The following is an 18,329-nucleotide window of genomic DNA, read 5'->3' on the forward strand; positions in this document are numbered from 1 at the left end:
ACTGCTGCTTCCAAAGGGCTGAGTTTAGATGTAAAGCTCCAGAAACTACTATGTAATGCAGTTTCATTTCCATTAACAATAAAAGAACTCATAGCCAGGAAGTGAGCGTGGGAAGCATTGTGGATTTTGTGCAACAGATACTAAAAGCTTTGAGTGCTTGGGATTGTGCCATCTTATCGATGGTATTTTGCCATCCGTTAAACTGCCTGCCTTTCTCACAGTTATTGATACGTTTTAAATATATATACTTAATAAATACATTTCAGCTGAAGCAGTCATTCGTTTTAAATGGACAGGATTTTAACCCTCTATTTTTGTAATTCTCCCAGAGCAAAATTTTTGAGTAAGCATATCACCAAGGAGAGGACAGTGGCTGATTGTCTAGCCTTCCACATGGCTGCATTTTGTGTTGGCCTGTTCAGTCTTAATGATGCCCTCTAGCAGAAGAATTCATTTGAGTGATGCATAGCTCAAGAGAATTATCCAGTCACCTCTGTTGTCTCTCAGGAATAAGGATAATTGCTTTGTAAGAGGGTGACATGTGTTCAGTTCTTTTGGTGCCCCCAGAGAAAGTAAGCAAACACAAGCCAGCATTTTGTGATGTATCAGCCATCACATTTCGTGTTAACATAGGCTGTCTCATTCTTTATGTTTCTGTGACTGTATATATATATTTTTTATATAGGTATGAAAGTGGAAGCTGAGAGGCGTTTCGTAATTGTCTGTTACTTTTAGGTTTAGTGGGAACTGGGAAGGAGGCAGCATCATGGTAGAGTGGAAGAGTGCTTCCTCTCTTGGTTCTCTTTCTGTTCTCCACTAATGGAGACATCATTTTTGACCCTTCTCTTTTCCTCATCCCTCACATTTATGTATAATCCAAAGGTTATTAGGTTGGTTTTTTTTTTTGAAATGCCTTGATTTTAAATCGTATTTTTTTAAGTCGTTTTCTGCCAGGAAATATTGGCTCATAGCCTGCAATAATAAAAGAGGTAGATAAAAATTAAGTTTATCTAGCACCTTGCAGTTTACAAAGTACTTTCACATATTCCAACTCATGTAATACTCATAATCACACTGGGTGTGGTAGATGTTATTTTTTAAATGTTCTGCTATCAAAGCTTCCCCCTCATCTTCTTTCTAGGTATTCTCCTCTCTTTTATTTTATACTTTGGGGCCAGATTAATAATTAGAATTTCACCATTATGCTTTTTCTCTTAGCACAAGACCTTTGTTGGTTTCACAGCAGGCTGAACAAGGAAGTCAAAACTCCAGTATTTGCATTTAGGATTATCCATATCTGGTTGTAAACTAGGCTTCTTTTTTTATTATCCTGGAACTTTCTCAGAAGAACCTCTGTATGTTAATTAGGTTCACAGCAGTTAGCATCTGTTACCTATTACATATCAGATATGATGTTTGTTGCTAGGGATAAGAAGATGAGTTGAACATTCTGTTTGACCTTTTAAGTCATAAAACCACAAAGAACCACAAAAAAAAAGGGGGGGGGAAGAGGAAAACAGGCGAGAAATGTTAACAAAATTTTGGAAGCTGGAAAGCGGATAGTTAAGTGACTTAGCAATCCAGAGAAAGCTGATGATTGAAAGTTTAGGCCAGTTTGTAATATAAAATACACCAGTTAAGCTCAAGAATTGGAGACACTAGGAACTCAGAAAGTAAGGATGCAGAAGGAGTAAAAACAAAACTTAGTGGCAAGTCTTTATATGAAGCAGTTGGATGGCTAAATCACCTCTCTTCCTGGCACCACCTGGCTCACAAGAGATGGAAGGTTCACACTGTAGAAAGTGAAATACGTTGTGAAAACTGGGCCGCCCAGCTGAACATAGGGAAGATGAGAAAAAGCTTCCCCACTGATGGGTGGTACCGCCCTGGACTCTGGAAGAAGCACATCCATAAGTGCCTGGGATTTCCTTAAACTCTTGTGGGGGTTTTTTTTTCCTTCAAATGAAATCTGTGCAATTTCTATAATAACTTTTGTTCAACTATAAAAAAGGTTTTCAAATCTTCAAAGAAAAGTAAGGATCTAGGAAAAATGTGTCTTACTTGTGTAGCTTACGCCCTGACACATTTCCACGTACTCGTGGCTGTGCATACCTTGGAGTAAGAAACTGGCATTCAGGGTTATTCACCTGTCCCTCTTGGATCTTTGCTCCATTCGTATTAGTCTACCCACAGTATACCAGATTCTGCACATTTTCTATCATGTTTCCACCTCGCTGTTCAAATTAGTATTTTATTATATACTATGAAATACCCTTTATTGTCTCCTCTGTTTGCCCTTCAAGGCTCACCTCAAATGCCGCTTGTGGCCAAATGCTTTACCTTCCTTCATCCAAACTCCTGTATTGACTTATTCCTATTTCTCTCTTAACTCATCACATTATGTGATTAATGTAATAATCGAGCCACCTGTGTGAGGAGCTAGAATACAGTGTCTGCAGGGTGAGAACTGAGTGTTAGATGTCTGTATCTGCATAGGCTGGGTATTAAATAGTCAAACGCTTTCCCCTACCTTTGGTCTCTTATTTTTCTTTCCTTCTTTTTAAAAAAGATTTATTTATTTATTTTAGAGAGAGAAAGAGGGGAGGGGCAAAAGGAGCACGCGAGAGAGTCTTAAGCAGACTCTGCCCTGAGCATTGGAGCCTGATGCAGGGCTCGATCTCACGACCCTGAGATCACCACCTGAGCTGAAACCAAGAGTTAGAGGCTTAACCAGCTGCACTGCCCAGGCACCCCTGGTCTCTTACTTTCTAGTTCATCGTTTATGCTTCCTTACAAATGGTTATTCAGAATCACAGATCTGATCATGTCACTGCCCTACTTATTAAAACCTTTTTGCTTTAAACTTTAAGATGGCATTGAGGATTTTTCTTATGTGGCCCAAGCCTTCCTTTTCTAGTCTCTCTTGCTCCCCTAACCACTCTTTGCCTATTCCTGCTCCATCCTGATCCTCATGATGCAATTTACAGTCCATCTACTCCCAGACCACCTACCATTGTTAGACTATACCTCTACTTTGTCGCTTTTTTGTATTTTCATACAGTTTCCTCGCTTGTGATGCCTTTTCCCCTTCTTCATCTATTAAAATCCAGCTCAGTTTTTAAGACTCTAGCTTGGGGGGGAGAGTAGATGGGGGGAAGGAAAGAAAGAAAAGAATTTCTTCCCTGAGAACTCCTGAATTGCCTTCTCTCTTTTCTTGCTCACAGATCAGAATCTAGGTTTATTACTCTTTCACACTTACACCACCACCTTACTTCACTTAAATGTTGTATCTGTTGGATTGATGATCTGTTGTGTTAAGCGTGTCCTTCAAAGGTTAAGTTAATTCTTTGACAGTAAAGGCATGTTATACTTTAAATGAGTAAGGGGTGAATATTGGTGCCTCTAACGCCTGTAGAAATTCTTACTGTTAAAAAACTGGCTGAGCAGGGGGTGGGGGGAGGGTGTCCATTTCAGAAAGACTCCTGAACATGTTTACACTTTAAAACTTGACCATTTTCCTCTAAGTGATGCTAAGTTCTTAGGGTTAGCCATGTGCCAAAATTGGTTTGGGGTCACAAGAATAGTGCTTATACTGTGCCAGAAGGGCTGTCCTGAAAAATCTTTATGCAGTATTGTATCTGGTGTGGGATAAGTCTGTGGCCAAATTGAAGTTTCTTTTTTTTGTTTTTTTGTTTTTTTTTTAAAGATTTTATTTATTTATTCGACAGAGATAGAGACAGCCAGTGAGAGAGGGAACACAAGCAGGGGGAGTGGGAGAGGAAGAAGCAGGCTCATAGCGGACGAGCCTGATGTGGGGCTCGACCCCATAACGCTGGGATCACGCCCTGAGCTGAAGGCAGACGCTTAACCACTGTGCCACCCAGGCGCCCCTTGTTTTTTTTTTTTTTTTTTTTAAGATTATTTATTTGTTTGAGAGAGAGAGAGAGCTCAAGCATGAGCAGCAGGGGGAGGAGCAGAGGGAGAAAGGGAAACAGACTCCCCACTGAGCAGAGTGGTCAACACAGGCTCAATCCCAGGACCCTGGGATCATGACCCGAGCTGAAGGCAGAGGCTTAACCAACTGAGCCACCCAGCACCCTGTTTTTGGAGAAAGTAAAATTTAATTTTGTACATGCAGGGAATCCACACAGATATGAGATGCCCTGCCAAGTTGGCGTTTTAACCTGCCTGTATTGGCTGTTTCTACTTCAACTGTCCTCTCCCAGTTACTAGTATCCTTTTCACAATCTCATCAAATATATTTTTAACAATGTTTTTCTCTTAGAAGCTTAATGCAGTTAATATATAGAGAAAAAATATATGTTTTCTACTTTTGCTTCTTTAAAAAAGAAGTTGTTCATCTTATAATGGTTTCTTAGGTATTTTTCTGGCAATCTGTGAGTCCTCTTCATTATGTTATTTGTAGACAAAAATTATTCCTAAATTAGTGTACTCTTTGACACATAAAGGTGCTTGGCAACCTGATAGCAGTATTAAAAATATAACGGTATGGTTTGCAAAGGGCCATCTGTTGTCTAGGTCCTGGTTAAAATAGGAACTTACATTGCAAGCAGCTTTTTGTTCATTATAATAACGAACTATTATATAAAAATCAGAAAATACTAAAAAAGTCATTTTAATACCTTAATGTACATCCTTCTATATCCTTTTCCATGCATATTCAACTATGTACATATATGTTTGTGTATGTATAAATATAACATTTACTTCTATGTATTATTTAAAAAGCAGTTATACTGTATGTGTCAGTAACTTTTCATCAGTCAAAGTTCTGGGTGTCTTTGAGATGTGCAGAACATGATCTTAAGTACCATAGAACATTGAGAGAACTGTTAGATAAAATTCCTACCCTCAAGATATTTATAGTCTAGCTAATTAAGATAGGACAAATATATAAGAAGAAATGTGAAGTCCAATGCCATAACTAAACACTCAGGAGGAATTAAAATTAGCCTTCAGGAGTCACTAGAGGGGCACCTGGGTGGCTCAGTCGTTAAGCGTCTACCTTTGGCTCAGGGCGTGATCCCAGGGTCCTGGGATCGAGCCCTGCATCGGGCTCCCTGCTCCGCTGGGAGCCTGCTTCTTCCTCTCCCACTCCCCCTGCTTGTGTTCCCTCTCTCACTGGCTGTCTCTCTCTCCATCAAATAAATAAATAAAATCTTAAAAAAAAAAAAATCAGTAGAGATGAGCGGGTAAGTACCGATAGCAAAGTACCCGGCATGGAGTGTGGGCTTACCAAGTGGTTAATTGCTGCTTTCATCCTCATCCTCACTCCAGGCACTTACTTTAGATGTCTAAGAGAATATTGATTCCATTTATACAGGTAGAGGAGTTGAGAGGAAAAATCGTTAATATGGCAGCAAGAACTTTGAGACGTCTAAGTGTTGTCCAGGTGGAGAGCTGTTTTCTGCTCATAAAGAGCTAGAGTTCTGGTGAAGAATTCACAGCAGCTTTGAGAATTATCTACTTAGATGAGTCTTCCAAAAGGAGGACAGAGCAGTAATTGTTTTTATTTCACACAGTCCTTTTTGCCAAGTTGACACTAAATACCATGACAAATAATATTTAATCCCCATTTGTTAGTGAGTTTAAAGAAGTGAGGGTTTGTGTTTATTGTGCCAAGAGTTAAAATTTGTGTCTTTGACATTCTGGCACTTCTTGGTTTGCTTCATGGTTTAGTAGTTGGGGAAATAATAAATAACAAACTGTGTGTGAGAGAGAAAAGAGATTTGTTTTCTTTTTTTTAAAGTTTTCATGTCTGACTTAAATTTCCAAATTCTCAAGTGGTTTCTATTCTTGTCTTACTGGGTCTCATTATCTCTGTTTAGCTTTTCACTTATAAATCATGTTTCATATATGTGAATAGCTTTGGGAATGTGACCTTTCTCATGACCCTGTAAGCTAAGATTTTGCTTTGCATTTCCCAAAATAAATGTCACTAAAACATATACATTCTGCTTTTCCCTTAGGTAAAAACCTCTACACCAATGAATATGTAGCTATCAAACTGGTGAGTAGAACTTATATTTTTGGTAATTATGTTTTGGTGTTCTCACCCCTCACATATCTTTTTACAGGAAATAGTTGTAAGCATTTGCAAAAATACTAATTTTTCTTCCTTTGCATATGATCCCACACAGTCACTTTCCTTCAACCATATGTAGTGTTACAGTGATGAATCACTGTACAATGTATAATGCTATATAGTTAGATGATGCTAACTATAGTTTCAGCAACAGTGAATCAAAAAATAGTTTAAAAAATAGCTGGAAGAAAACAATTGCTGGAAAACTTGTAATTTCTGTGAAGCTTGTACCTTTCACGTACAATTTTAAAAGATAAAACCACTGGAAATTTTATCATTTTCTTTTGCTTCACTATGACTAATCCATTTTTTAAATGTAAGGTGTTTATTAATATACTTAGAAGTAGAGAACCAAATCCGATCATCAAATCATTGCCTTAAAAAGCTGTCAAATGTGAAAAACACATCTTGTGGTCAAATTTGAAACAAAAAGTTTACTGGGTTTTGTCAATACTAATCTTATGAATAACTAACATGATCATTAAAGATAGCATCCTGTTAAAAAATATATGTTATTTTTGAGGAAGAGTAATTTTAGAAGAAAATTCTTTATCTTATATTTAAGGTCAATACAAAATCATTTCTAGTGATATGAAATATATCATATGACTAGTTTCTATGATACTGTGTAAATGTTTGTCTTCCTAATAAGTTTCCCGGGATTTGCAGGCAGTTTGGGGCTTTATTAGTTGGAAGACAGAGGAGTTAATGATTGAAGGAAGTATCTTGTGATAATCATGATAATGCTGTTCTTTTCTAACGAATTGCGCTTACCACATCCACACCTGCTCTGTGTGTGGATTGAGTTTGTCAGTTTGTAGAAAAGTCAGAGTTGTCTTGTGAAGACAACTATCAGACAGTTATCGGATTGGTTTCTCTACAAAGGTGTGGACAGGAAGCAGGGCTTAGAGCAGGTAGCTGCTAGGGAACCAAGTGTTTTCTTTTGTTTGTTGACTTGGAACTCTTGTGGGAGAAATGGGAGCAGGAAGACAGGTAACGCATGTAATAATGCAGGCCAAATATTTTCTCAGATTGAATATCAAAGGATTAACCGTATTTTTTATTTATAGGAATTTGGTTCTGCGAAAGTGTTCCCTAGTTCATCTGCTTTTTTACTTTTTCTGTTTTATTGCTTCGGTAAGTTGGACTAGTAATAGGAAGAAGTAGCTTCTGAAACACTTTAAAATACTGTCTCATTACTGTATCTTTGTTACTGTCCCTTTATTTATCAAGACTTCTCTTGGGGCAGTCTTTTCTATCTGAATTTCTTCTTCCAAGTTCATACCATTTAACCTCGTTAGATAAGCTTATATTGTTCACATGATGGATCATTGCATTTCACTTATAGTTTATTAAACTTTATTCTACTTTGTATGGCCAAGAGTGAAAGCTAAAAATAGACTTCATGTCATCTAGTATGGTGTGTCTTAGGAGCTCATTTCTCTTTCAAATAAATCTTAAATAAAGGCTTTTTATAGGATAACAATCTTGTCTGTGGGCCTCCTCTCTTGCTGTTGGGCTGTGTTCTCCATGGGAGATATGAGGGCAATAATTGAGCTCTTTTCTCTGTAACAGCAAAATTTGCCTTAAGCATTATAGTCCTACAAGGTAGCCGTCTGCTGTTGGTTTAGGATTTCAGGCAGACATGTGTGTTCCAGAATAACCATGATTCTGGCAAATAGCCAGCCCTCTGTGGAAATGTAATCAGCATCTGGCACAGAAATATAAGGAAGCCCTGCTGGTACTGTTTTCCTTTTACTTTGTTTGGATCTTCATTGTGGGCTTTTGTTTCTTAGATTTCTAGGAACCTTTTTAAAAAATCATGCACAACATAAAATCGTATAATGAGCCCTTCCTTTACCCCATCATCGAGATTTCTCAGGTTCTTTTTAACAGAAGTTTTTTTTTTTGTTTTTTTTTTTAAGATTTTATTTATTTATTCGACAGAGAGAGACAGCCAGCGAGAGAGGGAACACAAGCAGGGTGAGTGGGAGAGGAAGAAGCAGGCTCCCAGCGGAGGAGCCTGATGTGGGGCTCGACCCCATAACGCCGGGATCACGCCCTGAGCTGAAGGCAGACGCTTAACCGCTGTGCCACCCAGGCGCCCCTTAACAGAAGTTTTCTAACAATTGTTAAAAAAAAAAAACAACTCTCTGCATGCTGCTTATCTTACTGCCTTCCGCAAGACATAGACTCAGTGTTCATAATGTACTTTATTTATAGTGCTTCCAGAAGAGCACCTTGAAGCTCTAATTGTCTGAGCAGGCTTCAACTATGTGCTAAAGGAGTTGGCCTAAAGGGTATAAGTCCTTTCATCTGTGATAGAAAGCTCCTCATGTCTGACTACATGTGACATCTACGCCCACTTTCAGCCTTGTAACTCTGAAGAGTTTTTGCTTTTTTTTTAATCGGCTAGCTTAGTTACCCAACATCAGATTGAGTATTTCCTATCAAGGTGTCCACTGTGAAGTTTTAGAGTATTATGTCTGAAGAAGGATCTGTGGCTTTTTCATTCATTGCTCTTTGTGGTTTGTCAGAATCCACTTTCTTCAGAAGAAAACCTCCAGAAAGATCAATCTCTGGCTCCATATTAATTTGTTGTCCTGTTTCTGTTTGGATCCTTGTGAATTACTAGGGATTTTTCTGAAGGACAGATTCCATAATTGGCTTCTTTAATGGTGCTATAGTGGAAAGATCTAAAGCCAAAGGGAGGCTCTCAAGGGTGACCCTTCTCTATTTGAAGACATAAACGAATAAAGAAGTGACTTTACAGTGTAATTAGTCTTATGTACTTTTTCTTTTGACTATAGAATCTTGAGAAGCTTGAAGTTCAACTCTGATGATTGCTGATTTTATAATCAAAGAAGGATATGAATTCTTTTGTGGAGCTCATTAGGGGTATGAACGGTTTCAGCCTGCCTGAATTGATTTAGATAAAACCTTCCTAGAAGCAAAGGGGTAGACTAGATAACTTCAAGGAAACTTCTGAATTCTGTGATGTATGGATTCTATATCTTAAGAAAAATGTAGAAAACAACTGGGTTCAGGTAGAGCCTTCAAAGATGATCAAAGAACTGAAAAATAGGACCAGTGAGGAAAGGTTAAAGGGATTGAAATTATTTTGCCTGAATAAACGGAGTCTAAGAAATGATTGAATAGTTTTGTTATGTGAAGATAGTTGTTATAGTATTCACTGGTTATTGAGGAGCTATTTTATTTTGTTGGGGAGAGGAGAGAAATAGGCTTCAGTTTCAGTCGTGGAGATTTAAACTACATATAAAGACCTTTGAAATCATGAAATGTGTTTAACATCAGCATGAATTATCAAGGGAAACTGGGGGGGTCTCCTTCTTTTGAGCCTATCTTTAAAAAAGGACAAGTAACCATTCACTGGAGAAAGGACAGTTTTTTCCACAAATGTTGTTAGGAAAACCAGATATCCATGTGCATTGAAGTTGAACCCTTACTTTACATCATACATAAAAAATTAACTCAAAATGGATCAAAAACCTAAATGTAAGAGCCAAAACTATAAATCTCTTAGAAGAAAACTTAGGGGAAAACCTTCATGACATCGGATTTTTTAGATATGACGCAAAAAGCACGAACAAGAAAAGAAATTAATTGGACTTTATAAAAATTAAAAACTTTTTTGTATCAAAGGACTCTGAATACAATGAAATGACAACCCGTGGAATGGGAGAGAAAATTTAAAAATCATCTATCTGATAAAGAATTGTATCTAGAATTTTCCATCATAACCCATTTTTAAGTGTGCAGCTCTGTGGCATTAAGTACGTTCACATTGTTGTGCAGCCATTGCCACCATCCTTCTCCAGAATTTTTTCGTCTTTCTCAACTGAAATTCTTCCCATCACACACTGACTCTCCATCCCCTCCCTCATAGCCCTTGGCAACCACCATTTAACTTTCTGTCTCTGTAAATTTGACTAGTCTAGGTACCTCATTTTAGTGAATCATGCAGTATTCTGTGTCTGGCTTAGTTTGCTTAGTATAAGGTCTTCAAGTTTCGTCCATGTTGTAGTATGTGTCCGAATGTTTTTCGTTTTCACGGCTGAATAATATTCTGTGTGTGTGTGTGTGTGTGTGTGTGTGTGTAGCAAAAGGCAGTCACATTTTGTTTGTTTGTTGATAGATACTTGGTTGCTTCTACCTTTTGATAATTATAAATAATGCTGCTATGAACGTGGGCATACAAATATCAGTTTGAGTCCCTGCTTTCAGTTTTTTCAGGTACATACGCAGAAGTGGAGTTGCTGAATCATGTGGTAATTCTGTGTTTGATTTTTTAAGAAACTTCCATACTGTTTTCCATAATAGCTGTACCATTTCACATCCCCACCAGCAATACACAGGGGCTGCAATTTCTCCACATCCGCATGAACACTTATTTTCTATGGTTTTGATAATAGCTGTTCTAATGGGTACATAGATCTACTTGCCAGGGTAATGTTTGATTTTCTTGTTAGCTAGTTGCCCAGTATACTGTCAGTTCAGAATAATTAACCAGCCAGTTCTTAAAGTTCAATGTAGAGCAAATGCGGTAGTTTGGCTGTTTTAGCTCCAGGGTCTTTAGAAAACACTGTTTTTGCAAACTGGAACATCATATTGATTAAAAATACATATTTTATTTTATTTTTTAAGATACATATTTTAACTGCATTTATAATCTTCAGTTTTCTTAAGTGTAAAAATAAATATGCATATAATGTTCCTCCAGCATTATTCGTAATAATGAAAACTGAAAACAGTCAAAATGCTTGAAAATTATGGTATATGTGTACACACACACACACACACACACACACACACACACAGGGAAATAGTACAGTCATTAAAATTTGTATAAAGCTTTATGGGGCACCTGGCTGGCTCAGTCAGTAGAGCATATGACTTTTGATCTCAGGGTTGTGAGTTCAGGCCCTATGTTGAGCATGGAGTCTACTTAAAAAAAAAATTACATAAAACTATTTACTGCCATGGAAAGATGTCATCATTATGTTGTTGACTTTAAAGACACCATTACAGAAGAACAAATATAGTATGATCTTGTTTATTTTAAATATACTTTCAAGTCTGTATTATATCTAAATATATGTATAAATAAATATTAGGAAGGACATTCACCAAAATGTTAATAGTGGTTTTCTTTAAAATGATAGGATTTCAGATTATTTTTAGTCTTTTCCTAATTTTTGTGTATTTGAAATTTTTTTCTGAGCATATATCATTTTTCTAAGAATAATACTGTTTATCACCCAAAATTCATCATAAAACTGGCAGGGAATACATGCCAGTCTTTAATTAAAAGGTTTGGCATCTGGTTTCCTAGGAGAATACATTTCAGGAGAATACTTCCTGGCAAGGGAGCTATCCTTGAATGATGGCTTATACAGACTATTTGTACTTAAATATCCATGGAAGGGATTCTATATACTTCAGCCTCATCTTCCCCTAGCTGTGCTTTCCAAGAGAAATTGTGGTAAGAAAATGCTATCATATATGGATATCATCTCTAAAATATTAAGTGGTCTTAGCCCTGGTTTACTTTGAAAACCTAGGAATGGAAAAATTTTATTTGTCTAAATCTGATCACAATTTCTCTTCTTGGGTTTCAGGAACCAATAAAATCACGTGCTCCACAGCTTCATTTAGAGTACAGGTTTTATAAACAGCTCGGCAGTGCAGGTAAGTCAAGTCTGTTTTCTCCATGTGGTTAGTTAGCATATAGCTTAGCTGAAAGCCCACAAGTATGCACATTTTCTTGTCTAGGTGACCTTTTTTTTGCCAGACCATGTATCTCTCCTGCTTGCTGGGTAGGTAAATAAACATAGTCAACTAAAGCTACTCGTTCTCTGGCTCCTGGAGGGACAGTTGACTGGGGATCTGTGATGTGCCGTGAGCATGCCCACAAATCAGCCTTTGAATGCTTTCACCCATCTGAAATACACATTGTATGGAGTATTGCTTTTTGGTAGTTTCCTTCTCTTTTCATTTCTTTACACCAAAAGAAAAGAGGAGGGGTTGGTAATTTGCAAGCAATATTTTATCATATTGAGACTATATATCCATTTTAAAGACATACTAAAATATACCTTCCAAAATACCATAACACTGTCATTTTATCCATTGTTCTCTTAATTTGAAAGACCTGACTTAGGTTATCATAGTAACCTGTGACCTTTGGGGATTTTTTAATTAAATTTATAATTTTTTAAAACATGCCTATTTTCTACCTAAAAGCTCTAATTTCTGAAATATTTTACTGGCTTCCAGAAAAATACCTTGACTGCAAATGTTACCAACCCTAAGGAGGTTATATCTATAGGATACCTCTTGCAAAAGACATAATTGTTCACTAGTTTCATTGTTTGGCATTAGTTGACATTCCTCTGCTTTATGCTTTCTTCAGTGTGACAGTTTTATGTGAATGACTGAAACATGTTTTTATTTCAAGCACCACTATTGGAAGTACTGTTGAAGGAATTTGAGTTTCACTTCTTAGAATATATAGAATTCTGTGAGAGCCACACGGTGTTATTCAAGTGGCCTTATATCCCGACTGTGGCAGTAATCAGCGATAGCCATAACCTAGCAAGGCCAAGAAAGGCATCTGTCTTTCACTGAACCTCAGCGGGTTCTTGCTCACAGTAGCCTTTCAGAATGTGTTTGTTCAGTGATTATATTCTTAAATATGGAATGTTCCAGGCATAGGATTTAAGATAGGCAACTGAGTTCACAGGACATTTGTGTAACTTGAGTCTTGTCTTCCCATAACTAAACTTTTAAAGTTGGCTGGTATGTTGTTCCTGTTTTTATAAATTCAGGGTGACAATTATCACAGCTCATTTATGATAACTATGTTTATACATGTTTCACAGATCTAAGGCTCAGGTAAAAACATGCTAGATCCAGCACAGCTTAGAAGTTTGAGGGGGCCTGAGGAAGGTGACCAGGCAAGTCTGCAGGATTTCCTCTGTAAGCCCTTCCCAGTAGACCCACCAAATCAGGCCAATCTTCCCTTTTCAATATGTAGCCAAAAATGTCATGCACCTGTTATGTAGGAATAGCATCTTTGCTACTGGGTTCGTGCTCTTCCCAAATACAGGAGAATATTGCAGATTCTTGAAGTTTTTTTTTTTAATTTTAATGTTTTTTTATTATATTACGTTAGTCACCATACAGTACATCCCAGTTTCCGATGTAAAGTTCGATGATTCATTAGTTGCGTATAACACCCAGTGCACAATGCAATACGTGCCCTCCTTACTACCCATCACCAGTCTATCCCATAGATTCTTGAAGTTTTGACATTGTGCATACACTGAAAAGGATTAAATAGGGAAAGGATTGGAGGAAAGGGACTTTTAAAAAATTGCATTTCACTTAAGGCAGCAAGGAAAAACGGCAACCTCTGAGATGAGTGGGAGTGGCAAGAGCTCTGTTTGAGTGGTCAGGCCATTTGTTGGCCATCATTGGTCTCCCTCCCAGTACTTCTGGCAATCATTTCAAGGTCACAAAGCCTTCCAGGTCTTACATGAAGTTCAGTGGTGATTCCTGACTCCTTTTCTGCCTTTTGAGATAGTTCACTGCTCTTAAAAGTAGCTATGGTGGGTGTAATCTTTTTTTTTTTAAAGATTTTATTTATTTATTTGACAGAGACAGACAGCGAGAGAGGGAACACAAGCAGGGGGAGTGTGAGAGGGAGAAGCAGGCTTCCCGCCGAGCAGAGAGCCCGATGGGGGGCTCGATCCCAGGACCCTGGGATCATGACCCGAGCCGAAGGCAGACAGTTAACGGCTGAGCCACCCAGGCGCCCCTGGGTGTCATCTTTTTAATATTCTTGCCTGCAGCTAACAAGGTAGACACAAGCTTTTCTAAGATAGGAAGTGCTTCAGAAATCTGTTACAATTTCTACTCAGTGTAAGAATGGCTTCTAGTGGGGAGCCTGCGTGGCTCAGTCGTTAAGCATCTGCCTTTGGCTCAGGTCATGATCCCACGGTCCTGGGATCAAGCCCTGCGTTGGGCTCCCTGCTCAGTGGGGAACCTCTTTCTCCCTCTGCCTCCTGCTCCCCCGCCTTATGCTCTCTCTGTCAAATAAATAAATGAAATCTAAAAAAAAAAAAAAAAAAAAGAATTGCTCCTAGGGTTTTCTTAACAAATGGTCATCCATCTTTGCTTGACCACTGCTAACCATAGAGTTTACCCTTCTTCTAGGTAGTTCAGTGTTGGAAAGCCCAGGGCATTGGAAATTCTTCATATGGGGCCAAAATTTCCTTTATTTCCATGGAGCACAGTTAAGCTCTGTGTTAGCAGCTCAGAGGCATCACAACAGCTATATGTTCCCCCCATCACCACCCACCCCAAGCCTTCTTTCAAGCCAAAGTCTTCAGTTCCTTCTGTCTTTCTGTATATATGTTTTATAGATATTTCACTATCACCACTGTCCAGCATGAATACATGCTCTCTCACTTTCTCTCTTTCCTTCCCTCCCTCCGTCTCTCTCCTAGTTCTGTTATGTTCCTCTTAAATGAGCCTCATAAAACAGCACCACTAACTCTGGATATGGAGATACTGGCATTACTATCTTCCTTGGTCTGAACACAATATTGCTATTAATTTAGATTAGCTATCTTAACAACCATTTCACTAGTTGACTTTAATGCTTTTATGGAGTTTTACTCAGCTGAAACCTTTACATCTTTTTGATGTAAGTTGCCATCAACCCAGACTTTCTGCATTTTGTGGTTATATAATTGATTTTGAGCACCTAAACCTCTTAAATGCCATATTGGTATTTTTTTCAATCCTGATTCTGTTCCTGGTGATCATGTATTGAATGTTCTATAACTGTAATTGCATATTCCACCCCCCGGCCCTGCAATGAGACCATAAGCTCTGGAGAACACGGCTTGTATCTTCTGCTTCCTTGTGTCTCAAGTTTATCTCAAGGCCCAACATAGTTCATTCACATGATAGGCAGTTAGGAAGTATTTTGGTGAAAGAAAAAAGTTAGGAAGATTTGATAATCATGCCTTTTTAGATTTTTGTCAAGTTATTAATAAAAATATTTCCTGGGGATGGCCAAAAAAGGAAATTTATTTTCAAAGTAAATCATTTGACAAGAAAGTAGACAAGTTTTCACCATGTCTTATTATAAATGTGGGCATGAACACCCCGTCCTTACAAGCATGAGCATTTTCTCTCCGTTTTTCTAGAGTGAGTTCCAGCTGCAAATGTGACTCATCAGTAGTTAATATTTAAACAGCCAGAGCTTATATGCCACTCTCTTCAGAACCAAGGTGATGTGGCGTTGTAAATAAACAACCTTTCATGCCAAAGGCACACAGTGACCATTATTTATCACAGGCCAGTGATTTGCAAAATATTTGGGTATTATGACAAGGAATACTTAAAAAAAAAAAAGCCCATTGTGACTTAGATTTGTTCAAGGAATTAATCAGTGCTTGTAAAATGGATGAGGGGTGCCTGGGTGCTGCAGTTGGTTAAGTGTCCCACTTCTGGTTTCAGCTCAGGCTGTGAACTTGGAGTCGTGGTATCAAGCCCTGCATTTGGCTCTGCGCTCAGTACAGAGTCTGCTTGGGTTTCTCTCTCCTTCTCCTTCTGGTCCTCCCTATCACCCAACCAGTGCTCATGTGCTCTCTCTCTCTCTCTCTCTCAAATACATAAATAAATCTTCTAAAAAAAATGGATGAAGTTTTTTGGGAGGAATGAGTGCTTGTTAATTTAAAGAATGCTATTCTGACCGGAGTGTGAGACTTTAAATTCGCAAAATAGGAACTTTTGTGTGGCTTGAGAGTATGACCATTTCTTAAGTACTCAGGTCTTAATCATTACCTTGGGTTTTTGACCCCTATATTGCCCTGACCATATGATCGGGAAATTCTTATCAGTTCTGTATCCATGGGAAGATAGAATGGTAGCACTGGATGATTGTGAACATGGTTTAAGTTGGAACTTTTCCTGATTGTCCATTCTGTTCCTTGTTTAATATCTAACACCTTCCCTTCCATTCCATTCTGTTCTTTTGTGGACAGTCACACTTCACGCTTTGTTTGCTGATTGTAGCTTTGCCATCAAGAAATTTCAAGACCTGGTTATTTACTATGACAGGTGATATCTCCAGAGTAATCAGAGAAGAAAGTAAAGGGGGAGGAGTCCCTGGGTGTCTCAGCATGTTTAGTGTCTGCCTTCAGCTCAGGTCATGATCCCAGGGTCCTGGAATTGAGCCCCACATCAGGCTCACAGCTCAGCAGGGAGCCTGCTTCTCCCTCTCCCTCTGCTGCTCACCCAGCTTGTATTCTCTCGCTCTGTCAAATAAATAAAATAAAATAAAATAAAATAAAATAAAATAAAATAAAGGGGGCGTTGAGGGCCCTGAAACTGAGAATGATGATCCTGATCTTTGTAATGGCTCTCAATTTTTCTTTTTTTATTCACCATAGAAACTAAATTATAAAATATTAAAGGATATTTTGAAGTGGTGATCCATGCCCTCAGCACCCTAACTGAGGTACATTTCATTTGAGTATCTCTTCTTTTCATATGCAGACATATTTCATAGTTAATCTTAGTTCCATGTAACTACGTCTTCACTTAGCATTATAACATTTGTCATGATGCTGCAGTCTTCGTGTTTCTGATCACTGTATAACAGCCCATCAGCCTCATAGGCCATAATGTTAGGCACCCGTTTTAATGTGTTGTCAGACATTTAGATTTTTTTTTTTAAGATTTTATTTATTTGACAGAGAGAGACACAGCGAGAGAGGGACAAGCAGGGGGAGTGGGAGAGGCTGAAGCAGGCTTCCCACTGAGCAGGGAGCCCGATGCGGGGCTCAATCCCAGGACCCTGGGATCATGACCTTAGCTGCAGGCAGACGCTTAATGACTGAGCCACCCAGGTGCCCCTAGATTGTTTTTATTTGAGGAAATCATTTCCCCTATTGATTTCTGAAATCCCAGTATTATAACTCAAAACTTGTATTTGTTCTCTCATTTACCCCCATATGATGGTGATTTTCAAGTGTTTAAAGAGCTAGTAAGCGGTAGGTAGGGTTTATTCCAAATGATTTAAAACAAAAATTATTGAAAGAAACTATAGGAACATTAAATTCTGGCTTTGTATAACAATTAGAACAGCATGAAAATAATTTAAATGTCATCACTATAGATCTGGATAAATAAATGATGACATATTTATACTGTGGAATTAGCTATTAAAAAGAAGGTAGAGCCCTACGTATTGATATGGAAAGATGCCCCAATATGTTTTTTAAGTGAAAAGGTTTGCAAAGTAGTATATTGTCATATTTGTATAGTATAAGAAATACATATATAATACAGGTATGTCCATATGAGCATAGAAAATATCTGATTGGATATACAAAAAATTTAATAATGATTACCTTTGAAGAGTGTGATTAGAAATAGGAAGTGGTGGCACTCTTAAGTTTTTACATTAATCCTTTAGTATTTTTGCATTTTTTTTGCCCCGATCATGTTTATTATTATTGTTGTTGTTATTATTATTATAACAGTTTTTTAAAAGACTACGGCAGTGGATTTATGGTCTCCCTCCTTCCTCTTATATCACCAAGCAACCTGTTTATGTCCCCATTTGTCCTGAGCCATGTGTTAACAGTTTCAGGCATAAGTTCAACAAATGATAATAAAGTGCCACAATATCGTGTTTCCTTTCTTTCCAAACACCTTCTTATAGGAAGAATAATAAATTGTGAACTGGAATGAGTTGTCTTATGTGGTAGGATTTCCTGTCTTTTAGGGGAAGGGCAGTTTTCAGGCAGCAGTTGAATGGTTATGCTTTCAGGGTGTTGTGAGGGAGATTTATGCATTGGGTAGAAAGTTAGAGTACATGACTTTTTAAAGAACTATTTGAACTCTAAGATTGAATACAAAATTTTTAAAAACCACATGTTACTGTACAAGAAACATCCTGGTGCAGGTATTTTATACTTGGTATCTTCCTTGGTTTCAGAAGATATAAAATTATTTTTTTAAGTTAATTGCATTATAAATTAACCCTGGCAAAGTGGACTTCCAATGACCAAATGAATCAAAATGGGAACATTGTCTGGTGTTTTCACATAATTGGATGGCTGGGGGTGGGGTAGATTTTTCTTTGCGTATTGTGGTTGAACTCATTGCATCTGAGATTACT

The 18,329-nt window shown here is 37.9% G+C and overlaps 1 protein-coding gene across 14 annotated transcripts in view; it reads left to right on the top strand.

Annotated features, from left to right (window-relative positions):
• Positions 1–18,329, top strand: part of CSNK1G1 (casein kinase 1 gamma 1) — a 168,863-nt gene that overhangs the window by 86,216 nt on the left and 64,318 nt on the right. For all 14 annotated transcript variants that reach the window (XR_015722160.1, XM_087856866.1, XM_087856867.1 and 11 more), the window contains 2 exons: positions 5,991–6,031; positions 11,746–11,815. Coding sequence is in view for 13 of the 14 variants with exons in the window: in XM_087856866.1 (XP_087712992.1) it covers positions 5,991–6,031; positions 11,746–11,815 (111 nt within the window). In the remaining variant the exon portion in view is untranslated. The remainder of the gene's footprint in view (positions 1–5,990; positions 6,032–11,745; positions 11,816–18,329) is intronic.

Source organism: Ursus americanus, chromosome 28, assembly GCF_024610735.1.
Source record: "Ursus americanus isolate L20-20 chromosome 28, mUrsAme1.1.p, whole genome shotgun sequence".
Lineage (NCBI taxonomy): Eukaryota > Metazoa > Chordata > Mammalia > Carnivora > Ursidae > Ursus > Ursus americanus.